We start from the raw sequence: 16,422 nt of genomic DNA, 5'->3' as shown, positions 1-16,422 counted from the left end.
AATGGCTGTTCCATCTGTAATTGATACTTTTAAAGTTTTTCTTTTGAGACTATTAGTACAATGGGCAGTCTCTAGACAAGTCACAGTTATAGAACAGACAAATGGAAAGCAATGTTATATCTTGCTAAAATCTTGTCTGGCTGTAAACTGTAACTGGGTCTTTCGTACTCACAGAATAACCCAGCTCTTCTACTGCTCCCTGTCAAGCATCTTCTCTTTATTTTTTAAAGAATTTCTTAACCAGCCAAAATGTACCCTGTGAAAACTGGTGTTCAAACATCAGTAACAATTACTAAGAATGGTGACAGCTCAGTCAGTCAGAGATATTCATGAGATATAATCTGAGGTAAAGGCCCAAAAACCATTCCTAAACAAAGCAGATTTGATGATTCACCACCATCAACAGCACATGGAGGAAGGCCAGCAGTTTCATCGTACTTTGGTACTCTACCTTTTTACTCTCGTCTGTGTCCAGATGTAGATAGTATGTGGGATAAAGGCCTCGGTCCATGCCTTTCTTGTCTCTCGTGACTCTGCATTTGATGGTCATGCCTTGTGCTGCAGGCGCCAATACAAACTTCTCCAGGTCATCAATCTCCACAATGGGAGACTCTGCCCTAGATATGACACTGTCCTGGAAATAGAAAATGGGTGATTACTAGCTATGACATGCTCAATGCTGGACTGTAGACTCAAGCTGTACACCCTCTGTCCTGCTCTAACAAACATTATTTCTTCCATTTTTACTCTAGCCATCAGTTCGTGGATCACTGGCTGGTCCAGTAGATCTCATTTCTGATATGTGCAGGAGCATATACAATGCTGTTTATAGGCAAGCAGAGGACACCAAAGACTTTTAGAAATTGGTGTCATCTCTTGATGTTAAGAGACGGTCAGGAATAAGGGTGGGAATTTTAACTCCCAGGTGGGAAATTGGACAAGGTGGCCGGTCTGACCGGAAGCAGCAGTGGGTCTCAGCCCATTTTAATGGCCAGTTCTCATTCACAAGTCAAGGTCGACTTTAGCATCAGGAGGTCGGTGGGAAGCAAAGTAAAATTGGGCAGCCTGGAGGCCTTTTGCTGGCCCAAGGTAGAGACGGGGACAGGGGTTCTAGAATAAGTGATTTGGGAAATGGTTGGGAGTGTGGGGGCATCTGGGTGAGGTAGGTCTACAATTTCCTTCTGGTGGGAAGAGGAACACTCCTACTGCACTGGGTCGCATGAGGGAAAATTTTAAATTTGTCCTCAGTGGTTTTGACCAGATATTTGCAGTCAAGGTGGCTGCACTACTGACTTGCTGGGGTCCTAGGACTCAGATTTGCATTAATTTATGAGGTTCCTCCCTGACTCAGACAGACTCCTGATAAAATAGGAAATTTGAGAGCACAATGGATAGGGGACTGCTCCATTATAACTGCACCCCTTCCTGGTCTCCACTGGGCAGGAGGAACTAAAATTCCCCTCTGAGAAGTCTGTAATGTGGACACAGTGGGTACAATCCACCTGGCCATCCACTGGTTTAACCTCTGTCCTCTCAGCTTTAGGGCTGAGGAATATTGGATTCTCAAATTGAGTTGATGATGGGGGAAGCATTCATTTAGCTGTCAATGCCACTAGTATAAGGCTAGTGACACAACTCCATGTCCCCTGCACTCATGCTCATCTCAATCCAGGTTCTATCTCAATGCCTAACTCCTTATCAGTGGCTTGTGAGCATTTCAGAGACCAATCATTTCTGTCATCTCTGATGGATATATCCATACATGGTAGTCCAGGATCAAAAATATCCCTATTGCTTTCTTTAGTCCCCCAGATCCTCCTCGTAGCCATTCTCTTCCATGGTAAGTCCCAGTCTCAGACTGCCACGTCTACTCCGTTACAATGTCCATCTCCTTCCATCTCCTGTACACTGGCTGGGCCTCAGTCCCTGACTGACCTGAGTACCACCCCTCCCCTCTTACTGTTAATAGGCCCGTTGTTATCCAGTGTATCAAAGGTTAATTAAACAACAGGTGGTTCAATGGGATCATGAAATACTTCACAGTGCATGGATTATACAAACAATTATCTTACATTGTTTGATTTTTTCTTTGATGATTTTCCCTTTTTGTTACTGTTCTTTTGTGTGTTTGTGTTTTCCTCATCCTCATCGATGGATCCTATCAGATCAAAGACATACGGTCACTCGCAGTCAGAGAGTATACCTCAACCAGTGCTTGTGGTGGGCACCAGGATCACCATATCATATACAAAAGCAAAATACCGTAGCTGCTGGAAATCTAAAATATAAACAGAAAACGCTGAAAATACTCAGTAGGTCAGACAGTATCTGTGGACAGTTCTGAGGAAAGGTCACAGACCTGAAACATTAACTTTGTTTCTCTCTCTGCAGGTGGTGCCAAACCTGCTGAGTATTTCCTGCATTTGCTGTTTTTATATCACCATATTTTATAATCACCAAGACCAGAATCTAAACCAGGCAGGATAACCAAGTAGACAATTAAGTTAGGCAATCAAGATTATTTCAGTGTGCGGTCTGCTTGTTTACTTTAACTGAAGGTCTTGCTTAGGTTTATTAAAAACTATTAATGACCTATAATTAGGTCATTAACTTCCTTCTCTTCTCATATTCACTTTGAAGTTGGGATACACTTTAGGCTGAATTTTCCTCGCCCGCAGAGGTGGGTTAGGGGGTGAAACCGGGAGCAAAGTTGCAAAATCATGCGTTGAGTCAGCTACCCAATGTGTTCCTGCCTCTGAACGATCTTGCTGGGGGCAGCTCAACACAACAGAGGCTACCCACCTGTTGATGCTGCTGCCGGGATCTTCCCGATGGTGGATCCACCCCCTGCTGAGGCAGGAGCCCGGCAGGTTAACAGGAGGCGGCCTCCCAGTGACAGGCCTGGTGGGGGTGGGTGGCCGGCCTGTGGAGCGGCTCCTCCTCCACTATGATGGCCTGGGAGCTGTGGCCATGCACCATTTTTAATTATTCCTGATGCTGCATTTTGAGGCACCCTCACGGTACCCTGCCTATCTCAGCAGCACCCACCTCTCCAAGTGAGTCTGCTGGCTGATCATCGCCACAGGCCCTCCTGTTGGGCCTCCCGCTTCCATAGTCTGACCATCATCCTTAATTGGACAGGGCTCCCAGAGGCGACTTCCTAATTAGCTATTCCCGGGATGGCAACCTGAAATTGAGGCCGATAACGGGATCACGACCTAACCAGGAGAATTCAACCCTTTGAGACAGATACATAGGGCAATGTGATTGGCCAATAAAAGTTTGCAAACAATTCCTTTCCTCTTAGGGGCAGAGTTCTCAAGAGACCATCATACTTGTTCTGCAGACAATGGTCATGATTTTAAAAGCTCGCTGTAATGCAAAATTAATTTATCTTTTACACTACTATTCCATCATAATCTGTGCTGCAGATATTCTTCCCACTGCTGCTCAGAGCTTCGATGCTCAGACCGTTGTAGGTCTCCTCATTTATGTGCCCTGCCCTGCCAACAGAAAATGCTTCTCTCCAGAGTATGTCTGATCCTGAAATCTTTCCTATTTCCCAGGATGACGCATTATCCCATCATACATTGAAGGGTTGAAATTGCACTTTGAAGGTGGTTTTACTCTTTAGTGAAAGTAACACTGTAACTTGCCCTAAGATGATCTGGGATGGGACACAGAACGGAAGGATTACAGAGATGTTAAGCAATCACTCTGAGATTTTTAACTTTAAGATCCTTATTCCAATTATTGTTGGTGAATATATTACTATGACAGCAACAACATTAATGCATTAATGTTTAAAGTCATAAGGTGCTGCACAGTGGGTTATTCAGAAAACAATAGGACACTAAGCCAAAAGAGGAGATATCAGAAGTGTTGACTAAAAGTTTGGTGTTAAGGAGGATCCTACAGGAGCAGAGGGAGATGGAAGGATTCGGGGACAGAATTCCAGAACTTGGGGCCCAAGCAACTGAAGGCACAGCCACCAATGGTGGAACAATGAGAAGGGAGTATGCACAGGATGTTAGACTCAGAGAAATAGAGAGTCCAAGTGGTGGGGTAGGGTGCAGTGTTGGCAGACGGTACAGAGATAGAGATGGGTAAGGCCATGGAGGGATTTATATAGAAGAATGGGAATTTTATACTGGATTAGGCCTGGAGCCAGCAAGCACAGGGATAATGCGTGAATGGGACTTGGTGCAAGTTAGGGTAGGGGCAGCAGAGCTTTGGATGAGCTCAAGCTTATAGATAGTGGGGGATGGGAGGAGAGCATTGGAATAGTCAAGTCTGGAGGTAACAAAGGCCTGGATGAGGCATTCAGGGGCAGATGCACTGAGGTCAGGGTAGAGGCAGTCAATGTTACAGAGATGAAATTAGGCAGTCTTTCTGATAGATAGAATCCAGAGTTGAAAGTTCATCTCAGGGTCAAGGTTGTGAGCAGTCTAGTGCAACCTGAGACAGTAGACAGGTTAGGGATCAAATCGGTTACAAAGGTCCAGAGTTTGTTGATGGGCCAAAAGTGATGGCTTGGATCTTCCCAATGTCTTACTGAAGAAAACTACAGATCATCAAGGATTGGATATCATACAGTCTGACAACACAGAGGCAGTAGAGAGGTCTGGAGAGTTGGTGGATCTGGGTGTTGTCAGCCTACCAATGGAAGTTGACCTCATGATATCTCCATGGCAATATATAGATGAGGAAGAAAGAGGGGCCAAGGATAGATTTAATTTATATAACAGTATACAGTGTATTATTATTTTCATTGATCCAGCAGGATAAGTAGTTATCTGTGTGTGTATTAGCCAGTTGAATTTATATTCTATGCAGCTATTATACAACCTCTGGCCTCTGCACTTGATTGTCAGCAACTTATCAAGGCTTCTTCAACAGCACTTCCCAAACCCACGAGCTCCACTATCTGGAAGGATGGCAGCAGGCGAATGGGAACACCATCACCTCCAAGTTTGCCTGCAAGTCACACACCATCCTGATTTGGACATTTTTGTCATGCCTTCATCATCACTGGGACTAAATCCTGGAACTCCCTACCTAACAGCACTACCTTCACCACATGTATTGCAGCAATTCAAGATGAAGGCCCACTACCACCTTCCCAAGAGAAACAAGGGATGGGGAATCAGCAACACCCATATCTTGAGTATGAATCAAAAGAAAATATGCTAAAGGATAGTTGGCACTCATCACTGCATCGCCAGCCTCACTGTGTTGGAATAAGTGTGCTGGCATTCTCATCATCCCCTAATCTCCATTACCCATGATGGGGATGCACCATTTATTAAGGACAATAATTGAGACCCTGGTGCCTGCTCTTCTTGTCAATCTCCTGAACAAAGGCAGGGAAGCCAGGGAGCCAATCAGTAACCTCATGCACCCAGCTTTCTGAGTTTAACTAAGTCTCAACTTAGCTCTGCCATTCAAATCCGGGACCCTGCACTAACCAGAGACAAAATAGCACATTTCAGGGACCAGGCCAAAATAAAACAACCTAACAAAGTAAAATTGCTTCATTGCTATGCATGTGGTTGCACATATGGGTGATTATATCCTGTGCAATCTCTGATGGGTGAAAATCAGACTGCCTCTAGGACACCTGTGATCTGTAAACATGCTAACCTGATAATGGGATGTGCAGTTGCTGTGAAACATCTGGAGATAACATTTCCATGGAAGAGAGGTGTTCATCCAATCTTTGGTGAAATGATATAAACAGCCGTTTCTGCAGGAATTTGGTTGGAAGTTATGGTGGGAGAATGGGAGAACCCCAATGGAATTTCCATTGGACAATTTCCCCATGCATGTTTTTCCTCTTGTCTCACAGATGGTTACCATTCAGATACCATTCCATGTCCATGTCCATCTGTCAGCCATCTTTCGCAGGCCAACCCAGCCTGCTGACCACTGGTTGGCTATCACAGACAAGTTCAATCATCCAGCACTGGATGGTCATCAGGAGAAGGTACCTGGATGGATTTTAATCTCCCGAGCGTAAGGATTCTGAAAGTAATTGTAACATCATCAAATTAAATCTGGGTATGGCTAAAGAACACCAACATGGTGTCAGCTAGTCAAATCAATGATACCTGAGAGATATTCTCACACTAACCACTGTGTTAATACAGAATATCAGTTTCTTTGATTTGCTCTTTAAGGTTTTTTGAAAACCTTTAAACATTCTTGGACAGTGTTTTTCTATTATTACTGAAGACCCCAGGTGAAGGGTCAAGGTCCATAGTGCAGACGAGGTTACAGGTTAAAAACAGCAAGGGAGAAAGTGAGATACATCAGGAAAGAGTGATTAGGCAACACTAAAGTTTGGGATTAACAAATCTGTAGATCTCAGGAAGTGGAAGAGACTGAGGCACAGTTTTAATATCCCGAGAGTTAGGTGCAGGAGATGGTGTGACGGGTTGTGGGGGGTGGTGGAGGGGTGTAATTGTAACTTGGTGCAATGGTATAAAATGGGGAATATTGAATTGGCTGCCCATTATAAACCACACATGATTTTCCTCTTTATGGAATACAATAGAAAGGGAAATCAGGCAGGGTGTTTAATTGCTAACCGATTCGATATTGCTGATATTATACCATCACCCAAAGTTAGAATTACATCTATGGTGTCTTGGTTTTGACACAGTTATGATACAGGCAGCATAACTATCACTGTAATAATCCACTTGTCCAGGCTCTACGATACAGTGTGGTCACATCCACGGATAAGACAGCCTTATTCATTGAGGGAGATGAGTGGGTGGAGGTCTGAGGAATCCTTGGTGAAGTAATAAGCTACAATGACTGAAACAGTTATAACCTTTCTTTTTGCTCTTCCTCTCCTTTTTAGCTGGACCAGCCTGGAACATGTTGGCTGTGTTCTTCTTCTTCTTCTTCTTGGCTTTTATGGGTTTTGGATTGGGTTCTGATACCTCATTCTCATCCTGCTTTGACTGTGCTTCTGGGTGGCGGAGAGACAGAGGTACGGAAGGAAAGGACAGAAAGGTTAACAGAATGAATAAAAAGATGGGAGGAAGCAAATGATTCAAATATCTGAAGAAAATTAAAATACATTGAGGTAATTTTGGCTTTGGACAATAGTGTGAAAAGGGTGACATTGACTCAGCTGCCTGTCATGCACCTCCCTTGATATTCATTCCCATTGATGTACTCCACCCATTGAGACAATCACCCAAGTTTCTAGTGATCCTCATTGTGCATGACAGATTTAAATTGATTGTACTTTCCCAAACAGCTATGGAAGTGGAGACTTGGTGGTATTGATTTACACCAGTATTCAGAGAGGATGGCAAGGACACCGAAGGCTGAGCACACCAGTTTCCTTTACCCTTGGCACAACTGGATGATCTTGGACTGAATTTAACCCAAACCTGGACCATTAAGAGCACCTTCCCAAATTCAAAATTGATTTTTCTAGCTCCAAGACTCCATTGAATAGATGGATACTTGTCTGGTTTTCGATTCAACAGTCCAGTTTTACAGTGGAGTCACTGGAAATAGAATGTAAAGTTCTGTATCTTACATTCTGATGCCGTCAGTTATTAAGGTTTTCAATCAATCTCCCATCCCCCAGGTCCTGCCCAGTTTAGGGCTTGGGAACTGATGTCAACCTTCTACAGTATCTGCTCAGCCCACCTTTGTGATATATAATCGAACAGCAAAGATGGAGGCCATTCGGTCCAAGGTGTCTGTGCCAGCTATACGAAAGGGCTATCCAATTCATCCTTCTCCCCTGCTCTTTCCCCATAGTTCTCCAAATTTTCCTTTTCAAGTATTTATTCCATTCTCTTATGAAAGCTGCTATTGAATCAGCTTCCACTGCCCTTTCAGGCTGTGCATTAGAGATCGTAACAACTTGCTGCATTCAAAGAAATTCTCCCATCTCCCTTCTGGTTCATTGGCAAGTATCTTCAGTTTGTGCCCTCTTGTTACCGACCCTTCCACCAGTGGAAACAGTTTCCCCTATTTACTCTATCATAGCTGCCAAGGGGTGTTATACCAATGGTATCCTAGAAAGCAGAATAAAAGTATATAAAAGATATGAAATGAAAGAGTCATTGAAGGGGAAATGAAGCTGACCTTTTTTACTGCTTTTACTTTTTCTCTCGCCCCCAGCCTGAAACACTAGGATCGGATCTTTTTTCAGTGTTTTTCCAGTTTTCCCTCTGGCCTTGGACTCACATTTGTCTTGCTCTGAGTGGCAGCCGGTGAATGATGCAAAGAGCGAGGGGGTGAAGAAGAAAAGCCAGTGAGGGCAAAGAAACAAAGAAGTGGACAGAAAGGGAGTGGGGGGGGGGGGGGGGGTGGGGGGGAGGATGGGGGGTGGTAGGGGGCTCAGAAAACTGCTCTTACAGGAAAAACTGAGCAAAGTTTCAAATACTCGCAATTGAATTACCAATTTGATCAGGTTTTCATAATTGTTCTAATGCACAACAATCACAGTCATAGAAAAGAGACAGAGGTACACATAGACTTTATGCACAAGAATTTTCCTCTTGCATTTATGTAGTGCCTTTCACATGCTGAGGATATCTCAAAGCAATTGGCAGACAATTAAGTACTTCTGAAGTGTATGAAATGTGGCAGAGCAAGGTCCTACAAACAGCATTGAGACAATGACCAATAACTTGTTTTAGTGATGTTGATTGAGGGATAAATATTGGACAGGACACTGGGGATAACTTCCCTGCTCTGCTTCAAAATAATATCATGGGATCTTTTACATCCAACCGAGGAAGCGTACGGGGTCTCCGTTTAACGTCTCGAGAGAGAGAATTTTCCGCGTTCAATCCTTTCAATATGAATAGTGCAGATTAAAAACAGTGTCAGATCAACAGATTATTAACTGAATTACAGATCATGAGAACACTGACTTATTTACCAGGGTAATTACAAGAGATGCAAATTAATACCAATGACAGTCCTTTAGTCTAGGAATGACAAAAACTTAAGAAGGAGCAAAATCCAGACAAATAAAACTTGGCATAAAGTGATTAAAACTCCTGTTTAAGACCTGACATATCAGTTATTCAAGGCCTGTCGTATGTACCCTAGTGTAGACTGGGTACAGTCCTATTCTTCCTTCCCCATCATAGTCAATAAGTCTTCACTATTGAGGATACAAGTAACATCCAAGTATTAGCTGTACGTCAGAAATGGAAGGGAGGGAGGGACTCAAGAAAATTACAATCACCAGCAAAGTGGTACTGAACAAATTGTTGGAGCTGCGGGCTGACAAGTCCCCGGGTCCTGATGGACTTCATCCTAGGGTCTTAAAAGAAGTGGCTAGCGAGATAGTTGATGCGTTAGTTTTAATTTTCCAAAATACCCTAGATTCAGCGAAGGTTCCGCTAGACTGGAAAATAGTGAATGTAACTCCTTTATTCAAAACAGGAGGGAGACAGAAAACAGGAAACTACAGGCCAGTTAGCTTAACATCTGTCTGAGGGAAAATGTTAGAAGCTATTATTAGCAGGGCACTTAGAAAACTTGAAGGTAATCAGGCAGAGTCAACATGGTTTTGTTAAAGGGAAATCATGTTTAACCAATTTATTGGAGTTCTTTGAGGGAGTTATATGTGTTGTGGATGAAGGGGAACCAGTGGATGTATTGTACTTATATTTCCAGAAGGCATTTGATAAGGCACCACATCAAAGGTTATTACAGAAAATAAAAGCTCATAGTGTAAGGGGTAACATATTGGCATGGATAGTTGATTGGCTAGCTAACAGGAAATAGAGAGTAGGCATAAATGGGTCATTTTCTCATTGGCAAGAGTGGTGTGCCACAGGGATCAGTGCTGGGGCTTCAATTTTTTACAATTTCTAAAAATGACTTAGATGAAGAGACCCAAGGCATGGTAGCTAAATTTGCTGATGGCACAAAGATAGGTAGGAAAGTAGGTTGTTAAGAGCACATAAGAAGGGTACAAAAGGATAGGTTAAGTGAGTGGTAAAAATCTGGCAGTTGGAGGATAATGTGGGAAAATGTGAAGTTGTCCATTTTGGCAGGAAGAATAAAAAAGAAGCATATTATCTGAATGGTGAGAGATTGCAGAGCTCTGAGATGCAGAGGGATCTGGGTGTCATAGTTTTTTTTTTCATTCATGGGATGTGGGCGTCACTGGCGATGCCAGCATTTATTGCCCATCCCTAATTGCCCTTGAGAAGGTGGTGGTGAGCTGCCTTCTTGAACCGCTGCAGTCCATGTGGGGTAGGTAGACCCACAGTGCTGTTAGGAAGGGAGTTCCAGGATTTTGACCCAGCGACAGTGAAGGAACGGCGATAGAGTTCCAAGTCAGGGTGGTGTGCGACTTGGAGGGGAATTTGCAGGTGGTGGTGTTCCCGTGCATTTGCTGCCCTTGTCCTTCTAGTTGGTAGAGGTTGCGGGTTTGGAAGCTGCTGTCTAAGGAGCCTTGGTGTGTTGCTGCAGTGCATCTTGTAGATGGTACACACTGCTGCCACTGTGCGTCAATGGTGGAGGGAGTGAATGTTTGTAGATGGGGTGCCAATCAAGCGGGCTGCTTTGTCCTGGATGATGTCGAGCTTCTTGAGTGCTGTTGGAGCTGCACCCATTCAGGCAAGTGAGAGTATTCCATCACATTCCTGACTTGTGCTTTGTAGATGGTGGACAGGCTTTGGGGAGTCAGGAGGTGAGTTATCAGGAGGTGAGTTACTCGCCGCAGGATTCCTAGCCTCTGACCTGCTCTTGTAGCCACAGTATTTATATGGCTACTCCAGTGCAGTTTCTGGTCAATGGTAACCCCTAGGATGTTGAAAGTGGGGGATTCAGCGATGGTAATGTCATTGAATGTCAAGGGGAGATGGTTAGGTTCTGTCTTGTTGGAGTTGGTCCTTGCCTGGCACTTGTGTGGCACGAATGTTACTTGCCACTTATCAGCCCAAGCCTGGATATTGTCCAAATCTTGCTGCATTTCTACACGGACTGGTTCAGTATCTGAGGAGTCACGAATGGTGCTGAATATTGTGCAATCATCAGCGAACATCCCCACTTCTGACCTTATGATTGAAGGAAGGTCATTGATGAAGCAGCTGAAGATGGTTGGGCCTAGGACACTACCCTGACGAACACCTGCAGTGATGTCCTGCAGCTCAGATGATTGACCTCCAACAACCACAACCATCTTCCTTTGCACTAGGTATGAATCCAGCCAGCGGAGGGTTTTCCCCCTGATTCCCATTGACCTCAGTTTTGCTAGGGCTCCTTGATGCCATACTCGGTCAAATGTTGCTTTGATGTCAAGGGCAGTCACTCTCACCTCACCTGTTGAGTTCAGCTCTTTTGTCCATGTTTGAACCAAGGCTGTAATGAGGTCAGGAGCAGAGTGGCCCTGGCGGAACCCAAACTGAGCGCCACTGAGCAGGTTATTGCTAAGCAAGTGCTGCTTGATGGCACTGTTGATGACATCTTCCATCACTTTACTGATGATTGAGAGTAGGCCGATGGGGCGGTAAATGGCCGGGTTGGACTTGTCCTGCTTTTTGTGTACAGGACATACCTGGGCAATTTTCCACATTGCAGGGTAGATGCCAGTGTTGTAGCTATACTGGAACAGCTTGGCTAGGTGCGCAGCAAGTTCTGGAGCACTAGACGTCAGTACTATTGTCGGAATATTGTCAGGGCCCATAGCCTTTCCAGTATCCAGTGCCTTCAGGCATTTCTTGATATCACACGGAGTGAATCGAATTGGGTGAAGTCTGGCATCTGTGATGCTGTGGACTTCAGGAGGAGGCCGAGATGGATCATCAACTCGGCACTTCTAGCTGAAGATTGTTGCAAATGCTTCAGCCTTATCTTTCGCACTGATGTGCTGGGCACCCCCATCATTGAGGATGGGGATATTTGTGGAGCCACCTCCTCTCGTCAATTGTTTATTTGTCCACCACCATTCACGACTGGATGTGTCAGGACTGCAGCACTTAGATCTGATCCGTTGGTTATGGAGTAGCTTAGCTCTGTCTATCACATGCTGCTTACGCAGTTTGGCACGCAGATAGTCCTGTGTTGTAGCTTCACCAGGTTGACACCTCATTTTGAGCTATGCCTGGTGCTGCTCCTGGCATGCCCTCCTGCACTTTTCATTGAACCAGGGTTGGTCTCCTGGCTTAATGGTAATGATAGAGTGGGGGATATGCCGGGCCATGAGGTTACAGATTGTGGTTGAGTACAATTCTGCTGCTGATGATGGCCCACAGTGCGTCATGGATGCCCAGTTTTGCATTGCTAGATCTGTTCAAAATCTATCCCATTTAGCATGGTGGTAGTGTCACACAACACGAAGGAGGGTATCCTCAATGTGAAGGCAGGACTTCATCTCCACAACAACTGTGCGGTGGTCACTCCTACCAATACTGTCATGGACAGATGCATCTGCGGCAGGCAGATTGGTGAGGATGAGGTCAAATATGTTTTCCCCTCCTGCTGGTTCCCGCACCACCTGCCGCATACATGCCTCGCAGCTATGTCCTTCAGGACTCAGCCAGCTCGGTCAATAGTGCTGCTACCGAGCCACCCTTGGTGATGGACATTGAAGTCCCCCACCCAGAATACATTCTGTGCCCTTGCCACCCTCAGTGCTTCCTCGAAGTGGTGTTCAACATGGTGGAGTACTGACTGATCAGCTGAGGAAGGGCAGTGTGTGGTAATCATCAGGAGGTTTCCTTGTCCATGTTTGACCTGATGACATGAGACTTCATGGGGTCCGGAGTCGATGTTGAGGACTCCCAGAGCAACTCCCTCCCTACTATATACCACTGTCCTGCCACCTCTGGTGGGTCTGTCCTGCCGGTGGGACAGGACATACCCGGGGATGGTGATGGCAGTGTCTGGGACATTGTCTGTAAGGTATGATTCCATGAGTATGACTATGTCAGGCTGTTGCTTGACTAGTCTGTGGGACAGCTCTCCCAACTTTGGCACAAGCCCCCAGATGTTAGTAAGGAGGACTTTGCAGGGTCGACAGGGCTGGGTTTGCCATTGTCGTTTCCGGTGCCTAGGTCGATGCCAGGTGGTCCGTCCAGTTTCATTCCTTTTTATTGACTTCGTAGTGGTTAGGTACAACTGAGTGGCTTGCTAGGCCATTTCAGAGGGCAGGTAAGAGTTAACCACATTGCTGTGGGTCTGGAGTCACATGTAGGCCAGACCAGGTAAGGACAGCAGATTTCCTTCCCTAAAGGACATTAGTGAACCAGATGGGTTTTTACAACAATCGACAATGGTTTCATGGCCATCATTAGACTTTTTAATTCCAGATTTATTAATTGAATTTAAATTCCACCTTCTGCTGTGGTGGGATTTGAACCCATGTCCCCAAAGCAGTACCCTGGGTCTCTGGATTACTAGTCCAGTGACAATACCACTATGCCTCCACCTCCCCTACTAGTGCATGAATTGCAAAAGATTAGTATGCAGGTACAGCACGTAATTAGGAAAGCTAATAGAATGTTATCGTTTATTATGGGGGGAATTCAATACAAAAGTAGGGAAGTTATGCTTCAGCTATACAGGGCATTGGTGAGACCACATCTGGAGCACTGTGTATAATATTGGTCTCCTTATTTAAGGAAGGATGTAAATGCATTGGAAGCAGTTCAAAGAAGGTTTACTAGACTAATACCTGGAATGGGCGAGGTATCTTATGAGGAAAGATTGGACAGGCTGGGCTTGTATCCACTGGAATTTAGAAGAGTAAGAGGTGACTTGATTGAAACATATAAGATCCTGAGGGGTCTTGACAGGATAGATGTGGAAAGGATGTTTCCGCTTGTGGGTGAATCTAGAACCAGGGTCACTGTTTAAAAATAAGGGGTTGTCCATTTAAGACAGAGCTGAGGAGAAATATTTTCTCTCAGAGGTTGTGAGTCTTTGGAACTCTCTTCCTCAAAAGGCAGTGGAAGCAGAGTCTTTGAATATTTTTAAGGTAGAGGTAGATAGATTCTTGATAAGCAAGAGGGTGAAAGGTTATTGGGGCTCGGCGGTAATGTGGAGAAATCAGTTCAGCCATGAACTTATTGAATGGCAGAGCAGGCTCGAGGGGCCGAGTGGCCTACTCCTGTTCCTAATTCATATGTTCGTATGTAAGAAATAAACTATGCGTGTGTGTGTGTGCGCGTTCGTACATTTGTGTGTGTCTATATGTGCCTCTGTCTATCTCTCTGTATGTGAATATGTGTGGTATGTCTATGTGTGTGTGTATATGTGTCTGTATGTGTGTGTGTGTAGCTCTGTACTGGGACTGAGAATTTGTAAAATAATCCATTACAGTTTAGGAAAGATGCTGTGTTGTATTATGCTTCAGATACTTTAAATTAAACAGGGTAAATCCTCCATTAAATCGCAAAGATGCTAAGCTTTCACGCTTTAATATCACATTATGAAGATTCCAAGTTTAATTTCTTCCTTTCTTTCAAACGTTCATGGTTCGAAGATGAACTGAATGCTACTGCCAAATGCATGGACTTCATACTTGGCTGGGAGCAACCGACTTTAAGGTGTTTAAGAAAATAAGCAGTGCACTCAGTACTGCACATACTATGAGTAGAATGGTACCATACACAGTCACACTGATGCTAGCCTAACTCAAGCTCACAGCTATGAATCCACCAGGTAAATCTCTGACATTCTTTCACAGCTCTGTTAGTTTTATTTGCAGTAAAATGTATTTTTAGTTTGCATCTTTTCCATTGCTGAAATCCTATCTGAGATGTGTTCACGTAATTATCTGACAACAGCCCTTTTTGAAGATGGGCACCCCCATGAAAGATTTCCATCAGTCACCATTGCCTGTGTGAGTAAAGACAAGCTGGGCTGTCAAACAGGAATTCAGATCAGTGAGATGTCTGGATGGAAACAACAGATACCTGCAGTAAAATAGTCATTCTTCACCCTCGATGTATATACATTGTGCACACCCACCATTACACACCCCACATACATTCACCATGAACTCTTGCAAATAGCATCCACACACACATCATCATATATGCACCCACCCACACCACTATCAGATTATCCCTACACACACATATCACTTAAACAGACACACTCCCATACTCATATGCACACACACACACACACACACACACACACACACACACACACACACACACACACACACACACACACACACACACACACACACACACACACACACACACACACACACACACACACACACACACACACACACGGCTATGCCCACATAATTCCCATACAGCCAAGCATAGTGGTATACACACACTATGTGTTTTTAAATGTGATCTGCCTGACCTTTCTGTTTTGGCTTTTTCTCCCTTAGGACCTTTTTAGTACATTTTGTAGAAGTCCCCTCTAAAGCCTCTTCCTCCATCTTCTCGTTAGCATCCTCCTCCTCCTCAGATTCTTCAGTGATTAAATTTTGATAAACAAAAAGAACACATAAGGACATTCTTAGCACAAATAAGCACAGCACCAATGATATCTGAGGCATTACAGTATAGTTGGTGTCCAAGAAACTGAATGGACATGTATTATTTTATCATACTGGAAACAGCTCAATAATAAAGGTTTTGTAGACAGACTGACTCCACAGCCCAACCAAGATGAATAGGTGTGAAGTAGCACCATTGTAACAGAATGGTCCCCATCCAGATGCCAACAAATAGCAATGGTTTCCATACCCTGGACCATTGTGTGGTCACACCAGGGAAGAGGCCCTTTGTCACCTGACAGAGACTCAAATGTGATGGATTTTTACCTTAAAAGGTAGCCCACAGGAGAAAAAGAAGAGATTAACAAAAGACTACAGAAAGCCAGATCCAGCCAGAGGCTGTGAGATATAGTCCAGCTAAGCAGAAGAACCCTGCTGAATAACAACTTGTGCAACCACGGCAGTAGAGAAATTAGAAGGTGACTTTGAGCCTCTCCATCTGTGAAAGTAAACCAGATTCACAGCATCAACTTAGGGCTGAGTTTTAACCACAGAAGGCTACAACACTTCAGTAACTCCAAGACAAGGAACATTCAGGACTGCAACACTATTATAGAAGTTCCTCCTGAACAAAACTCTGGAAGTTCTTTAAGATACAGACTCTTGTACAGTAATTTGGACCTTAATTGCATCCTACCCTTTTCTCTCTCGCTATCTATTCTTGTGTATGCATGTGTGTGTGAATGCATGTGTGGGTGAGGTTGCGACAATTTCGGGAATTGTTTAAAAATAAAAAGTTATTTTTTTTAACCGACGGGAAAACCTGTCATTTGTCTGTTTATTTGACCCTAAAAGCACTCAGGAACTAACACACCATTTTTAATAAAACACTATCTGTGGTCAGTTGGGAGGTGAAAAGAGGAAGCCACCCACACTACTAACAACCTGTCTGTAAC

General features: G+C 44.3%; 1 protein-coding gene across 1 annotated transcript in view; it reads right to left on the bottom strand.

Annotated features, from left to right (window-relative positions):
• The window catches only part of LOC137384014 (tubby-related protein 3-like), a 51,794-nt gene that overhangs the window by 14,406 nt on the left and 20,966 nt on the right, over positions 1-16,422 (bottom strand). Inside the window, exons 5-9 of the mRNA XM_068057581.1 lie at positions 15,328-15,438; positions 8,119-8,232; positions 6,839-6,979; positions 2,073-2,158; positions 452-634 (exon numbers count right to left, since the gene is read on the bottom strand). Coding sequence (XP_067913682.1) covers positions 452-634; positions 2,073-2,158; positions 6,839-6,979; positions 8,119-8,232; positions 15,328-15,438 — 635 coding nt within the window. The remainder of the gene's footprint in view (positions 1-451; positions 635-2,072; positions 2,159-6,838; positions 6,980-8,118; positions 8,233-15,327; positions 15,439-16,422) is intronic.

The sequence above is a fragment of the Heterodontus francisci genome, chromosome 25 (assembly GCF_036365525.1).
Source record: "Heterodontus francisci isolate sHetFra1 chromosome 25, sHetFra1.hap1, whole genome shotgun sequence".
Taxonomy (NCBI): domain Eukaryota; kingdom Metazoa; phylum Chordata; class Chondrichthyes; order Heterodontiformes; family Heterodontidae; genus Heterodontus; species Heterodontus francisci.
The sequence above is the reverse complement of the archived record's forward strand: the minus strand, read 5'-3'. Positions and strand labels throughout refer to the sequence as shown.